Genomic DNA, 15,229 nt, shown 5'->3' with positions numbered 1-15,229 from the left:
GATAGCACACACTACTACGTGCTGATCTAGGGAAAGCTTACAGTGAATCTCTAGTTTTCTCCTTATGGCAACCCTATGGGGAGGTGCTATTATTATGCCCATTTAATAGATGAAGAAACAGGCTTGGAGTGTCACTTTTCCAAGGTCTCAGAGCTCATACGTGGTGGAGCTGGGATATAGACCCTGGCAGTTGGCCCTGGGATCTGGCTCCTGTCCAGTAACTCACCCTGTATCACACAGCCAATCCCAGAGGTGGTGGTGAAGCAGGTGTTGTTGCAGGGCCTGCCTTAGGGGAGTTAGTGAATCGGTCGGTCAGTCAGTTGGCCAGTCAACAAATATGTGCTGAGTGGCTCCCCACGTACTAGGCACTGGAGGTGAGCGGTGAGCGAAACAGAAGCAGGCGGATGGAACTGGCTGCTGAGTGAGGAAGACAGGCAGACGGATCTCATGCACCAACAGTAATAATCAAGTAATAAACTAGATGCAGAAAGAAGTACAGAATGATATGGGCATTTAAACTAGGAGGACAGACCTTGTTTATCAATGAAAATATGTTGACCTCTTATTTCCAGATCCAATTGCTAGATGATATCTCAAAGTCCATTCCAACTCTCTTGTTCTGTGATCCTATGATGAACTCACAAGAGTCAATAAGCGAGGAATGCCCAATCTTTTTAACAAATAGGTAGTCTTTGATGATTGAAGGAAATGGAGTCCCTGACTTCCATCTCTGCAGTTATACTAAGAAAACTGGCACTCAGACTGGTCACCAGACTTAACTAGCATTAGCTGATGATGGCATGATGTCCATGGTCAGGGCTATAGACACCCCTCAGTCTCATGGAATAAATGGTATGGAGTATTTTGGTTCTGAGAAATGGTACCATAGAAAGTCAAAGGACAAGGGTCCTAGAATTGGACTGCCTGCGCTCAATCCCTGATGCCACCAGTTACCGTGGGAGTGTGGGCAAGTTATTGTACTTCTCTGTGCTTCAGCTTCCTCATCAATAAAATGAGGATAATAATAGTACCTACCTAAAAAAAATAAATAATAGTACCTACCTCATAGTCGTTGAGAGTATTAAGCACATTTATATACGTATATATGCTTAGAACTATGTTCTTGGCATGGAGTAAGGAAGGTCCCAGGAAGGGCCGGTTATAAAAGCACATGCCAACAAGCTCCATCACTGGTCTTTGCTTGCTGTGTGTTGTGTTCTGTCACCATGACACAACATTGGTGTGTACTATGGCTTCCTCCTGATGGATCTCATGGGATTCTTCTCTCCCTAGGGCTTAAGTTATTTCCAGGACACGAAGTTGGCTCATGATGCACTAAGTGGCACCTTAGTGGCCTGAAAGAATGAACACTTATCTTTAAAAATCCAATTTTTTTTTTACCACAACCTAGGCAGCACGGAGAATCTGTTTGAACTGTAATTTAGGAAATGGGATTAAGAAATGTCAGTGTTTCCACATGATGAGATATTTTAAGAACTGCTGAAAGATGATGAGGAAGATAAAACTGGGAGAATTCAATTACTTTAGACCTTCAGAAAGAGCTGTAATTTCTAGCCTCAACAAATTGCCATTCTTAGATGCCCACGGAAGCAATCTCACATGCCCTGAAAAAGACTGATATTTTAAGTGAAACCTAGAAAATACAGAAGGGTTTGAAACAAATCAGACATAATGAGTTGCTCTGGCTGTGAAAGATGTTTTTGAACCAATCGTTTGAAGAGACACTCTAATAATGTGTATTTACAAGATGAGAATCGGAAAATGTGGCTCTTCTAAGAGCTTTAATTACACTGTACCGTGTACACCTGCAATGATTATCTTAAAACATGCCCCTTTCTTCCCCTTTTGATGGAAACCATATGTTGAGACAAATGGGAGTTTATGTTTTGCAAACTATCGAGCATGGAAAGCTGTAATACTTCACAGAAACAAATCTAATGGTTGAAATAGAACATGATACTAAAGAACCCCATTGTTCTGAGCTTGTGTGCGGAGAAGCTCAATTGTGTTGTGTGGTCCAGGTCAACACACTGGAACAAAATGAGTGTGAAGTGCTCCTTCATCAGTAATCGTGTGCACACAAAACACCTCATTCCCTCCCCATTTGATAGGAAGGTTACACAGACGATGAGTACACAATGCTTTTGTTGCTGTTCAGACAACAGATGCCAGGTCTGGCCTTCAGATGCCCAGGTTAGAAACGGATGCAGAGAGGAAGGGGAGGGTGGTCTCATGTGCATATGCCATCCTATCTGCTGGCTCTAATGGACCATATTTGAACATGACTGTGACAACTTCAGTCCAAATAAAATCAAATCTCCATTTGACGAAGAGCCTCATATTCAGTTTAGTATTCAATCAAAAAATTACTAAAATTAGAGCATGTTTCTAGTACAATGAACATCCTTTGCACTCATAGTAAAATATTCAATAACTGGTCATTTTGCCTGTCGAGGAGGTGAATAAAAGCATTGCTGTTAATCATTTAGCAGTTATTTATTTGCCACTTTATTTTAAGTAGGCAGTTAAATTGAAACTGCACATGTTATTATTGATTTAGGTTTAATTTAATCCTTTTAAACAGAACAATTATTCCCAATTTATATGCCATTAAATCTTTTATGCATATGAACAGCAAATTCAATTTCTGTTTAAGTGTAAAGTTTTTAATGCTTCTTTAAGGAGCTATAAAACTGACAATTGCTTCCAAGGATTTCTGAGTTCTGTGCTCATCTTAATCTTTTTATCAACAGCTTTTAAGTAAATAAAATGAAATAAATCCAAAGGATTAAAAAATCACTTTTGCAAGTATGAAATAAAATGGTTCCACAAGTATACTGAAATGCTTTGGGGAGGCTATTTACAACCCAGAAAATTTCATTTAATGCAGGCATTTATTCTGCTAAAAATATTAAACATCTTAATAGAAGAAAGGTAGTTTAATGAACCGAAGGCCAAAGACTGTCTTTAGAAACACACTCAAGTGAAGGGACTGGATTGTTATCTAGTGAATTTTATTTACTGCAATTATAGTTTAGATAATTCCAGCTGAAGTCCTTTTCTTTTTCTTTTTGACAACAGGTTTATGGCTGCAAAATAACCAGATATTTGCCCCAAGTTCTTATTAGTACCAGTCTTGATTCAAGGACAATCTGAGTGTTAAATGAAAATAAATTATCTTAAGAGGGCGTGTTAGTAATTGCAATGTAAAATTCTCGTACCTCATTTCTAATTAAGATTATCTTATGTGAAACAAAGGCTGCATCTTCACAAGGGAAATGCTGTATGACACAGAACATATTTAGAAATATAATTCCTCTCGTTCAGTGAGAGTTTACAGTGCTCAAGCCAGACATTTTCTGTGGAAGGCTTGGATATTCTTTTCATTCTCCAGAAACAATGGCTAAAAGCCAGGGACCCAGATTTACAACATTTCCAGGTGCATACACTTTCTTTAGATAGAGTCTCTTGTATTTTAAATGCCAGATATTTACAGCAACAGAATTGCCAGGTAGCTGTGACTTCATGGGAAAAAGCACTAGACAGGTCTTGACACCTGGGTCCTGGTCCAGATTTTGCCACTGAGCAGCTGTGTGAACTTGGGTGAATTTGTTATGCACTCCAGGCCTCAGGTTTCTCCTTTTACAGTAAGGAATAGACTGACCTTTAAGAGTCCTAACAGCTCTCAGAATTCACTAATTTTTAAATTGAATTGGGCCTATCATGAGAAACTCAGCGATGTATATAAGCATTGGGAAAAAAAACATTTATTTTAAATTCAATCCATTGGTTACAACCTTCCTAATCCTCTTGATAAACTTGCAAGATTGCAGGTGATGTAAATTTAAATTACACTTTGGGAGGTTTCAAACTCACTATTTATTTACTTATTTTAACACAGTAATGCATCCCCATTTGGAAATAAGCTAGAAAGGAACTCGTGGTCGTCTCCAAGGGCAATAAAATCCCAGGAGTCACAGTGGCTTTAGCGTTTCTGGCGGGGACTGTGCCTCTGATAGACCCAATTCATGCCCAGGCACACGCCTTACTCCCTCCTCTGCTTGTCTGTCACGATGGCACGGTGCCTGCTCTGAGGAGCGCATCAGGGTTTGACTGCTGCACAGTTTGTGAGCAAGTGAGCATAAAACAGCAATGATGGGACTTCCCTGGTGGCGCAGTGGTTAAGAATCCGCCTGCCAATGCAGGGGACAAGGGCTCGAGCCCTGGTCTGGGAAGATCCCACATGCTGCGGAGCAACTAAGCCCGTGCGCCACAACTACTGAGCCTGCGCTCTAGAGCCCGTGAGCCACAACTACTGAAGCCTGTGTGCCACAACTACTGAGCCTGCGCACCTAGAGCCCATGCCACAGCTACCGAGCCTGCGTGCCACAACTACTGAGCCCGTGTGCCACAACTACTGAAGCCACCGCAGTGAGAAGCCTGAGCACCGCAACGAAGAGTAGCCCCCGCTCGCCGCAACTAGAGAAAGCCCGCGTGCAGCAATGAAGACCCAATGCAGCCAAAAATAAATAAATAAATAAATTTATATTAAAAAAACAGCAATGATAATGCCTACGACAAGTCACTTCTCTGCTATGACTATACCCATGTGATCAGAAATAAATAACCAAAACGCTAGTAGCTATCCCCAAATACTGTGTGAAACCCCTAGAATTCAGTATATAGTAGAATGTATTTGAAAGAGGTTGGCCAGCCAATGGCCTTAAATTGAAAATCTACCTAATCAAGACAATATAAATCAACATGGATGAATGCTGCTAGAAACTAACAGGAATGAGAGTCGACTCCTGGAAGCTCTCAGAATGTTCTTGGTTATACTAGAATATTAGATCTAGCCTCAAGTGTCACATTTACTCTCCCAACCAGAGCAAAAAAAAAAAACCAAAAAAACAAAACTCTACAACACTTATAAGAGGAAGTAATCTCCCCTCAGCTTAAATATATCCAATGTGTCCTACAAAACAGTCTGGGAAATTGGAGGGGGAAATTAAAATACTGAGTTTTAGTTTTTACTAAGTCTCCCTTTACCTACTTTCTGTTTTGCTTATCCCATACTGCTACTGAAGTCCTAGAAATCATCATTCAATATTTCACCTGATTCTTGTATTATTAATTGGAAACAACATACAGTGGTCCCTTGGTATCTGCGAGCGATTGGGTCCTGGACACACAGGGGATACCAAATTCCACAGATGCTCAAGTCCCAGAGCCGGCCCTCTGTATCCACGGTTCCACATCTGCTAATTCAACCAATTGTGGATTTTGTACGACTGCAGTACTATTTATTGAAAAAAATCCTTATATGAATGAACCCGCTCAGTTCAAATCCATTTTGTTCAAGAGTCAACTATATATGAAAGTGTTTGAGAGGAAAAATTATATACCACCATAAAAATGCAGATTATTATTCCTGAGTCCTTTTCTTACCTTCAGACAATTCTGAAATTCACTTCAACTAAGAATACTTTACTGTGCCTATCTCCCACCCAGTAATTTCCGGCACACGGTGGTTTATGAGACAGAACGTGGGATCTTTTGTGAAGGCTACACTTCCCAGGTGATGAGAGAGATTTCAATGAATGAAAACATTCCGTTTCCCAGGAGAGCTGCTGAGGAATATAGGCTCTATGACCTTACTGCCCAAGGTAAAATGCCATTAATATTTATAGTATTCTGAGGGCACAGGATCCTTTATAAATTTGTATTACTTTACTAAAATTTATAATTTTACATGCATATTTAATCTGGCCTCAGTTTAGTCCATATTGAAGTTGTTATACCTTTAATTTTTTGCTAGAGAGCAAAACTGAATCCTTTACCAGATCAGCCCTTGATCACCTATCTAGATACTTATAATTAGAGGCTCAGACTTTGATGTTAAAAGAGAGTTCATTCAGTTAAATTTCTGGCTCTGCCACTTAGTAGCTACGTACACCTACACAACTTTCAGAGCCTTGGTTCCTTATCTGCAAAATGGGGATAATAATGCCGATATCTAAGAGTCTCTTGTAAGGATAAATGAGATAGTATATATATCAAGCAAATAGTCCTACAAATGGTAGCTAATTATATTGAAGTATTTTTGTAAATAAGACCTTATCAAACACATATACTAGTTACTGTACTGCTGCTTTCTGATTTTTTTTTTTTTTAACATATGAGGTTTCAGAAGGCCCCAGAGCTGAAGAGGTTATTTCTAATGCTCTAGGAATTACATTGATCTCTTTCTTCTGAGTGCCGAGTGTCATGGGGCTAGTTCTGGAGTGGGGTTTAAGGATTATCATATGAAGATCCTCTTTCCACTCTTGATTCATTCACTGCAGTCAATGCTGCTCCAATTTCCATTAAGTAAAAGGTTTTCTCTAATCCATATCCATCGAACTGTGGCTTGACTTTGCTGAGGAGCAAGGGAGTAATTGCTTTGAGGGGGTTCTAGTAACATCAAAACACGAGAGTAGGGCTCAAGTGATTTTGTCAGGCAGCTTTTAAAACGGTTGCCCATAAAAGCATGAAGAAAGAGATTTTCTTCCGTCTTAAGGCAAGGCATTGACTGATTATTTTGAACTACAATTCCCAGAATGCCATCTACCTGACAGAAATGAAAGTCTTCTTGAATTTCATACTGAGAGCCTGAGATCAATTTGTCTATTTCATGGCTAGTAAACTACTCAGATGCAAGTAACAATACACCTAAGAAAGGTTTCCAAGACTAAAGTGAGGCAGAGAAAGGGGCCAGTAACAAAACACTCACCTGAAGGATATTTTTGAGGCATTACTTGGCTAAATGCTTCAGTTCAGCTTTCCTTTGTAGTACAGAACTGGTCCTGTAAACGTCCAATGTATGAAGCACTGTACAGCCAAACAGTTACTAGGGCTGTAACCCATTCTAACCCTGGGGATTATAGTCTATCATTAAGGATTTCCAAGGCAAATCCGTCCAAGGAAAATACCATTATTTAAGGATCTCTGAATCAGAACACCAAGGCCCTAACGATGCTTTTGACTTTGTAAGTATGGTTTTTTATTTTGAAATATATTGAGTGGTATTTACATTGTCCTTGGGTAAAAAGCAAGGTTAAAGTCAGGTCTCTGAGCCCCATTCAAAGAGGAAAAACTCAACATTGGGGAAATGAGGTCACGTAATGGATCCCTGCCTTGGTTTCTTCATCGTAAAAGTACAGACAAGAATACCTATGCACCACAAAAGATATTTCTTTTCCGATGCCCCTCCCACCCCCGTAGTAAATAAAAGTACCATTTATTACCTAGGAGACTATGACTCTCTTAGATTAGAGCTACAATACAAACATGGTTTAAAGGTCCCCAGCCTTTTTGGCACCAGGGACCGGTTTTATGGAAGACAATTTTTCCATGGACGGGGGTAGGGGTTGGGGAGGGGGGGATGGTTCAGGTGGTAACGCGAGTGATGGGGAGCGATGGGGGGCAGCAGATGAAGCTTCATTCGCTGGCCCGCCGCTCACCTCCTGCTGTGCGGCCCGGGGCTTGGGGACCCGTGGTTTAAAGCAGAGAGTCAGACTGCAGGAGTTTTCTGTTCCACCACTCACCCAGTGAAATAAATGGGTATAACATAACCAGTTTCTTTAAGCCTCATTTGCAATCTTCAAGATGGGATCATTATAGTGTCCACCTGTTGAGGCTGCCATAAGGATTAAATGAGATGATACATGTAAAGCGTTTGGCACAGGGATGGGCTCGGGACAAGCATTCCATAAATGCTATTGTTGTTAGAACCTTAAAGTAATCTGTGCCTTTTCTTGTTCCTTCCAACCCCAGTTCTAAACTGTCACCAAGTCCTATCATTTCTTTATACACATATGTCTCCACTAATGATAAATTACCTATGAAGGAAATGAATAAAAGATTGCTACGAAGGATATACACTCATATAAGAGTATGTGTAGGTTGGGACTTCCCTGGTGGTCCAGTGGTTAAGACTCTGTGCTTCCACTGCAGGGGGCGAGGGTTTGATCCCTGGTCAGGGAACTAAGATCCCCCATAACGTATGGCGCAGCCAAAAAAAAAAAAGAAAAGAGTATGTATTGATGTATGTATTGATGTATGTATTGATGTATGTATTGATGTATGTATTGATGTATGTATTGATGTATGTATTGATGTATGTATTGATGTATGTATTGATGCATTGGTTACCTCTCAGAGGAAGACGGGGACGGATTTGAGAAGGGGAACCAGGAAACTATCTGTAGCATTTTTTTAAAAAAAATATATCTGAAACAAACATGGCAATAAGGGTGAGATGGTATTTTTCTCTGTACTTTTCTGTAGGTTAGAATTTTTTCTTGATTATAAAACTCAGGGAATTTCCTGGCGGTCCAGTGCTTAGGACTTGGCGCTTTCATGCTTTCACTGCTGTGGCTCGGGTTCAATCCCTGGTTGGGGAACTAAGATCCTGCAAGCCGCACAGCGCAGCTGAAATACATAACTAAAATAAATAAAGCATTTAAAAAAACACCTCAACATCAATAACAAAGCACTCTGATGTTGGGTGACTTCATCTCTGCCAGCTTCATCTTCCTAATCTGTAAAATGGGAATAGCAGCACTTTCTTGCAGGATTACAATGAAGAATTGAGTGAAATTCTTCAAAAGAGATGGTCTCTCAAAAGAGATGTCATTACTGTTATTGTTGTCATTGTAATTATTACCATCTGGTAGTCTCTTTGTCCATTGTGTTTTTACCCTCTAATTCATAATGCACCAGCTTGCAGAATAATCTTCCTTGAACACTGCTTCATCTCACTGCCCTCCCCCAAGAACCTGCATTTTCTCCTCCGGGTGTGCCCAACCCAGTCCAGTCAGGGGCGACTGGCTGGTTAAAGCCATCCTAAGCCCCTCTTTCGCCCCCCAGCTCTATGGCTGCACCTCAGTTATAGCATTTATCACTTGTACAGTGGACATACAAAGAGCGAGTTCGTTAAGTCCAATTTGTTCGTAAGTCCAACAAAGTTAGCCTAGGTGCCCAACTAACACAATCGGCTGTAGAGTACTGTACTGTAATAGGGTTATAATACATTCGCATCCTTGAAAGTTTGCAACTTGAAGGTTCGTAGGTCGGGGACTTACTGTACTGTACTGTGAGATCCCCTAAGAAGCAAATGAGCTCGATTCAACTTGACATTTCCAGTGAAAGAGAGAAAGAGGGAAAGACGAAAGGAAGAAAAAGACTCAGGGCTGGTCTCTCATTCTGGCTCCCGCACGAGTCTTCGCTGTGACTGCATTCTTGGGACACGTCATTTGAGTTCTGTGTCCCACGTCCTACCCGCGGCGTGGGCTGGGGGCACTCCACGACAGTCCCTGTCAGCAGGCCCCTCCTCTGTCTACTTTCCCTACACTCAGAACAAATCCTCTGCCATCACGTGGGCTCGCGCCACACACATTCATTCTAATTCTATTCTTTTTTCCCCAAATCTTACCTAGTCTCCAAAACCCTGCCTGCCCAAGTTCTAGGCCTTCCAATAAACTTTCCTCAATTTACTTTAACCCTAATTAAAAAAACATCTAACACATACAGAACTTACAGTCACTGTTCGAAGCACTTTTTTAATATATATACATAGACTTATTTTAGCCTCACGGTAACTATTATTACTATCCCATTTTTACTGAGGAGGAACTGAGGCAGAGAGGGTTCAATCGGGCTTGGCCAAGGTCACACAGCTGGTCAGTGGCACAGTCTGAACCCACATGGTCTGCTTCAGATGCTCTGTACTTTACCACCATCCCAAGACCCCTGTCTAATCAATAGCTTTTAACTTCAGTACTCTAGCGTATCATTTATATTTTCATTAAAACTGAGTACTATTGTACTCATTTAAACCCTCTTAGATGTTTTGGTGACTTGTAGCCTAAACTTAATACCCCATAAGTACTGATTATTAGAAATTAAATCTTTATGTGATTATATATGCCCAGGAAGGTAGACCTCTCCTAGCTCAGGTAGGCTTCTACCCCCAGAATGTCCTTTACAGGCAGTGACGGCAATCCTGTGAGAGAAGCAGGCTGGCTCATTTGACAGATGAGAAAGAGTGAGCCTCAAAAGACTGAAGGGACTTATTTCAAATTATACACCAAACGGCAGTGCCTGGACCAACTCAAGACCACCTGACTCCAAGTCATGGCATTCTGCTAGACCAGGCTTTCTGGGATTTCTCCAAGGTGAGGTCATAGCAGTGGAGACACTTGGAATATGGACAGGAAATAAGGAGCATAAGAAATGCAAATGCCCTTATTATTAATAACTATTCTCTTCTTATGCTTTTTTTTAAAAAATTTATTTATTGATTTATTTTTGGCTGTGTTGGATCTTTGTTGCTGCACGCGGGTTTTCTCTAGTTGCGGCGAGCCTGGCTACTCTTCGTTGTAGTGGCAGGCTTCTCATTGTGGTGGCTTCTCTTGTTGCGGAGCATGGGCTCTAGGCACGTGGGCTTCAGTGGTTGTGGTGCACGGGCTTAGTTGCTCCGTGGCATGTGGGATCTTCCCAGACCAGGGCTTGAACCCGTGTCTCCTGCATTGGCAGGCGGATTCTTAACCACTGCACCACCAGGGAAGTCCATGCTTGTTTTTAAAAAATAGAAATGAATGTGACAAAAATCTTGGCTCCAAGCTGTCCTTAGCTGCTTGGAGACCTGTCTCACACACACTACAAAGGTGCTCATTACAACAGCCTGTCCAGAAACAGACTCACAGACTTAGAAAATAAACTTATGGTTATCAAAGGGGAAAGGTTGGGGAGAGGGATAAATTAGGAGTTTGGGATTAACATGTACACAGTACTATGTATAAAACAGATAATCAACAAGGACCTACTGTACAGGGAACGCTACTCAATATTCTGTAATAACCTATATGAGAAAAGAATCTGAAAAAGAACAGATATATGTATATGTATAACTGAATCACTTTGTTGTACACCTGAAACTAACACAACATTGTAAATCAACTATACTTCAATATAAAATAAAAATTAAAAACAAAAACCAAAAAAACGAAAACCAAGAGCCTGTCCTTACTTTCACTTGGGACAGTACCAGTAATTATGTAACAATGCATTTCGGAACCCACTGTTTTCTTACACAAGCCAATTCCTTACCTGTTATTCGCACCAGCATCTTGGGTATGGAGGTTTGTCTGAGCTGCTTTTCTGCTTGCTTCCTCTTCCGTCTCACTCAAGTCCTCCTCCTCTAAGCTGTCAGGGTCCATGTCGTTGTCCTGAATTCGGTCTTCAGGTTTAGACTGGGACTTGGTCTCTTGAGTAAGGCTTTCTGAATCAGATTCCAAGGAGTCTTTTGAAATCAAATGTAAGTCTTCTTTCTTAAAAGGTGGCTCTGTGGACTGGACCTTGAAGTTGGTGTGATGAACAGGAGACTGAATAGAGAGCTTGGGAATTAATTTACTATGAATCATCTTGAGAAAATACAAAAATGAACAGGGATACTCTTGTGGATGGCAGCAGCTGGCTGAATATTTAAAGTCGTGGCTCGCAAAAGAATTTGCCTAAAAAAATTATATTTATGTTACTCTGTGACTACTGAAATCTCTTTAATTCCAATGTTAATCAAAAAATTAAATAAGAGAGACTTGTTATTACCTGCAGGCTTTTGTATGCCCCCTTCTGTGTGTATGAGAAAGGTCTATTGGAAAAACTATTATGTTTTTCTCTCTACAGAAACACATCTGATGTAGAGCTCATAAACAGTCTGAGTAATCAAATGCAGCTTTCTTGAGAAAATTAAATGACTGGATTCCTTTTTTGAGCTTCCAAGGGCCTGTTACAGATAAGCCCGGACAAAGCGAAATGGCTAATTATGGACAGTACTTCAATGCCTTATTTCCAAGACCCAGGGCACTGATATAAATATGCCATGTTCAGTAGTATTTATGGACAGAGTAAAAACAGGTTCAGGGTCTGCCTTTTGGAAAATAAAAGAGGGGGAGAGAAGTAGAGTATGGTTTCCACAGTTGGAACTGCAAAGCTGATGGAAGCTGTCTTGTTCCTAGACCTGTATTGGCTGGCTCTATCGTTTGGAAGACTTTTTGATATCCAGATTGCTGTTAGGTAGGAATGTGTAATTTAGGTGGATATTACATGGAGATCAACCTCAGCTCAGAGAAAAAAAAAACAAACCCATGATAATGATTAAAACTGTTCAACAAAAGATTTGGTGGCCTTGTGAATTCTGCCATTCAGTGATTCATAGCAGAGGCTGGGTGTCCACCTACCTTAACGGAATGCTGTTCTGGGGAATGTTGGGTGGGCGGAAGATTGACCTGAATAACAGCTCGGGTCCCTTGTAACTAGCTTAAGAGTATGATTCCAAGTGAGCCCTCCCTGTCTCAAAGGGCTGTCATAAAGACTCACGAGATGGTTTACGGAAAGGATGCTTTGAGTTCAGATAGGATTGAAAGGAAATGATGTTTTTGGATGTGCTTCCTTTCATCTCTACCTGGCATTTCTATTTGCTCTGTCTTCCATCTCACTGCCTTTATGCTGTTTTTTTTTTGTTTTTTTTGTTTTTTCTGTAGGTCAGGTAACAGAAACAACCTTTCTCATCAGAGATTACTGTAAAATTTGTTTTAATGGCTTGCTCTTGTTCTTTGGGCAAATCCTCTCTTTAATTAAATAACACGACCTTCTTCCTAGTCCTAGTTGACCTTGTTGCTAATGTTTCCAAGGAACATCCTCAACTCCTTGGAGGAAAGCACCTTAACAAACAAAACAGACCAAAGGTAACATTCGTACTTCAATACATCTGATATTTAAATATCTATGGTTTTCTTTTTAATTCAAAGTTCCCCCTTGTTGGTAGACTAACATATTATTGTCAAACTGCACAGACCAGTTTGCTGTGTTAATTCTCTTATTTTAAAAATACGAATTTCATTCTACCATATTATTTTAATTTTGATAAGCAGATCAACTGTTGCTTTTAGGATATTTTTAGAAAGTGGCAAATCCCTCAAATACTAACACATTTTAACTGAAACAGTTTGTAATAAACACCAGTCTTACTTTAAGAGTTCAAGTCACTGTACTTGGGATCTTAAAGAAAAAAGCTTAAAATAATCATTATATTTCAATTTGGAATTGCTTCTTCATGAAATAATTCAGTCCCTTCAATTTCTCTTTTAAATGACATAGACTAGGATTTCTTGGAGTTAATCAGTTAAAAATGTCCATAGAAGAAGATATAATTTTTGTCATTAATGAAGTTTGGGAGATTATGAAGAGAGCAAAGGCAGATACCATCCAAGTTGGGTCTTCTGTGGAAGGTGTGATTTTATAAAAGCATGGGATTAAAGTAGCAAAAGCTGATAGCTGAAATAAATTAAAAATGGGCCTTTTAAATGTAGTGAATGTTGCTGCCTAGTGGCACAAAGTTTTTCACTGAAATTTCTGACCAAGAGGGGCTGACACGTCTCCTAAGTAAACAAGACAGACAGGGATAAACCGGTGGCACTAAGAAACGGCTAATTCCCTAGGGGTCCCCTCAAGACCTTGGGCCTAGCCCATTAGTACTGGGAGAAACACATTTCCTTCTGCAGGTGAAAAGGAGCCCTGCTTTAAGGACTCACCTACCAAGATGAGTGGTAGAGGAAAAGTTGCCCTGTTTTGGAACAAGCCCAAAGCTGCCCAAAGGGGAGCTGGGTTTGTTTTCTCCCCCCGCCTTTTCTCCGATGGACAAGACTGGGCAACCAGGAGCATTTTAAGGCCCAGGAAGTGATGGGCCCGGTGGGTCTGATGCCCTGGACTGGTCTAATCAACCCACGCTAGGGCTGTTCTGGGAGTCTGGGCGCCAAAGTCTTTCCAGATCCCGGCCACCAGCCCCTGGGCCCCGTCCCTGCCTCGGCCACCGTCTGCCCCTCCCGCCTGGGTCCCAAGTGCTTGCCGGCGCGGGCACCTCTGAGTTCTCCCCGTCCAGATCCAGTTTCCTCGAGAGGTTTCCTGCCGTCCCCACTCTCAGTCCCACCCCTCCCGATCCCCTCCTCTGGCGCACCGCCCACCCCGCCTGTCACCTGCCCGGCGCTCCTGGCTGCCGCGACCCCAGTGGGCCCTCATCCTCAGCGCCTCCGCAGCCCGGCTGCCTCCCGGTCCCGCCCCGCGTCGCCCAGTGCTGCCCTGGAGACCGGGGCCAACAGGGCCCGCCCCGCGCGACTCGGCCAGCACGGCCATGGGTGGGGCCGCACAGGGAGGGCGGGGCCGGTGCGGTCCAGGCCCCAGCATCCCAATAACTCCGTCCCCTATCTTGTCCTAGTGGAGAGGGTGGGAACGGTTGTGATGACGGTGGCCAGGGGAGAGCTCCCAGGACCCCGGGAGCTCTCGAAGAAGCCGCTCGCAGGTCACACTGGCTTTTCCAAAGTTGTAATGCAAGGAAAGACAGGGCACCGAGTGGGAGGAGATATTTGCAACACATACTGCTAGGAAACGTGAAGAACTCCTACAAGTTAAGAAGGCAAAGAATCCAATTAAAGAATGGGCAAATGACTTGAACAGGAATTTCACAAAAGAAACCCAATGGCCAATAACTGTCTGTTGTTGATTGAAAAGGTGCTTAATTCGTTAGTAATCAGAAGCGGATAAATTAAGACCACCGTGGATATAGCTCCATACTCACCAGTTGGGAATGCGTTAAAATATCTGACAGCGCCCAGGGTTGGGGAGGAGGTAGAGCAAAGACCCCCTCATATACTGCAGATGGGAGTGTGAGGTGGTGCAGACACTTTGGAAAATGGCTTGACATTAGCTAGAATGTGTACACCGTATCTATGATTCAGCAATTTCACCTTTAGGTATTTACCCCACAACTGTGTGTGCTTCTGGGCACCCAAACTGGAAATAACTGAAATGTCCATCAACAATAGAATAGTTAATTAAATTGTACTATTCCGTATACTGACATACTATACAATAGGGAAAATGAATGAAACACAGCTGTGTGCAATGACACAGGCATCTTAAAAATATATTGATAACATTGAGTTTAAAAAAAACCCAAATAATTTTGTATATAAATATTTATAAAGGCAAAATTAAACTGTATTATGTTTATGGATGCATACTTAGTAAAGAAAACTATGAAAACAAAACCAAAGTAGTGATTCTCATAAAGTTAGGATTGTGGTCAGTTCTGATGGGCAGGGCAGGGTGG

The 15,229-nt window shown here is 41.6% G+C and overlaps 1 protein-coding gene across 3 annotated transcripts in view; it reads right to left on the bottom strand.

Moving 5' to 3' along the window:
* Positions 1-11,486, bottom strand: part of JHY (junctional cadherin complex regulator) — a 61,298-nt gene extending 49,812 nt beyond the window's left edge. For all 3 annotated transcript variants that reach the window (XM_007196703.2, XM_028162486.2, XM_028162487.2), the window contains exon 1: positions 11,173-11,486. In XM_007196703.2, the coding sequence (XP_007196765.2) occupies positions 11,173-11,486 (314 nt within the window). The remainder of the gene's footprint in view (positions 1-11,172) is intronic.
* Between the last annotated feature and the right edge of the window lie 3,743 nt (positions 11,487-15,229).

The sequence above is a fragment of the Balaenoptera acutorostrata genome, chromosome 9 (assembly GCF_949987535.1).
Source record: "Balaenoptera acutorostrata chromosome 9, mBalAcu1.1, whole genome shotgun sequence".
NCBI lineage: Eukaryota > Metazoa > Chordata > Mammalia > Artiodactyla > Balaenopteridae > Balaenoptera > Balaenoptera acutorostrata.
The sequence above is the reverse complement of the archived record's forward strand: the minus strand, read 5'-3'. Positions and strand labels throughout refer to the sequence as shown.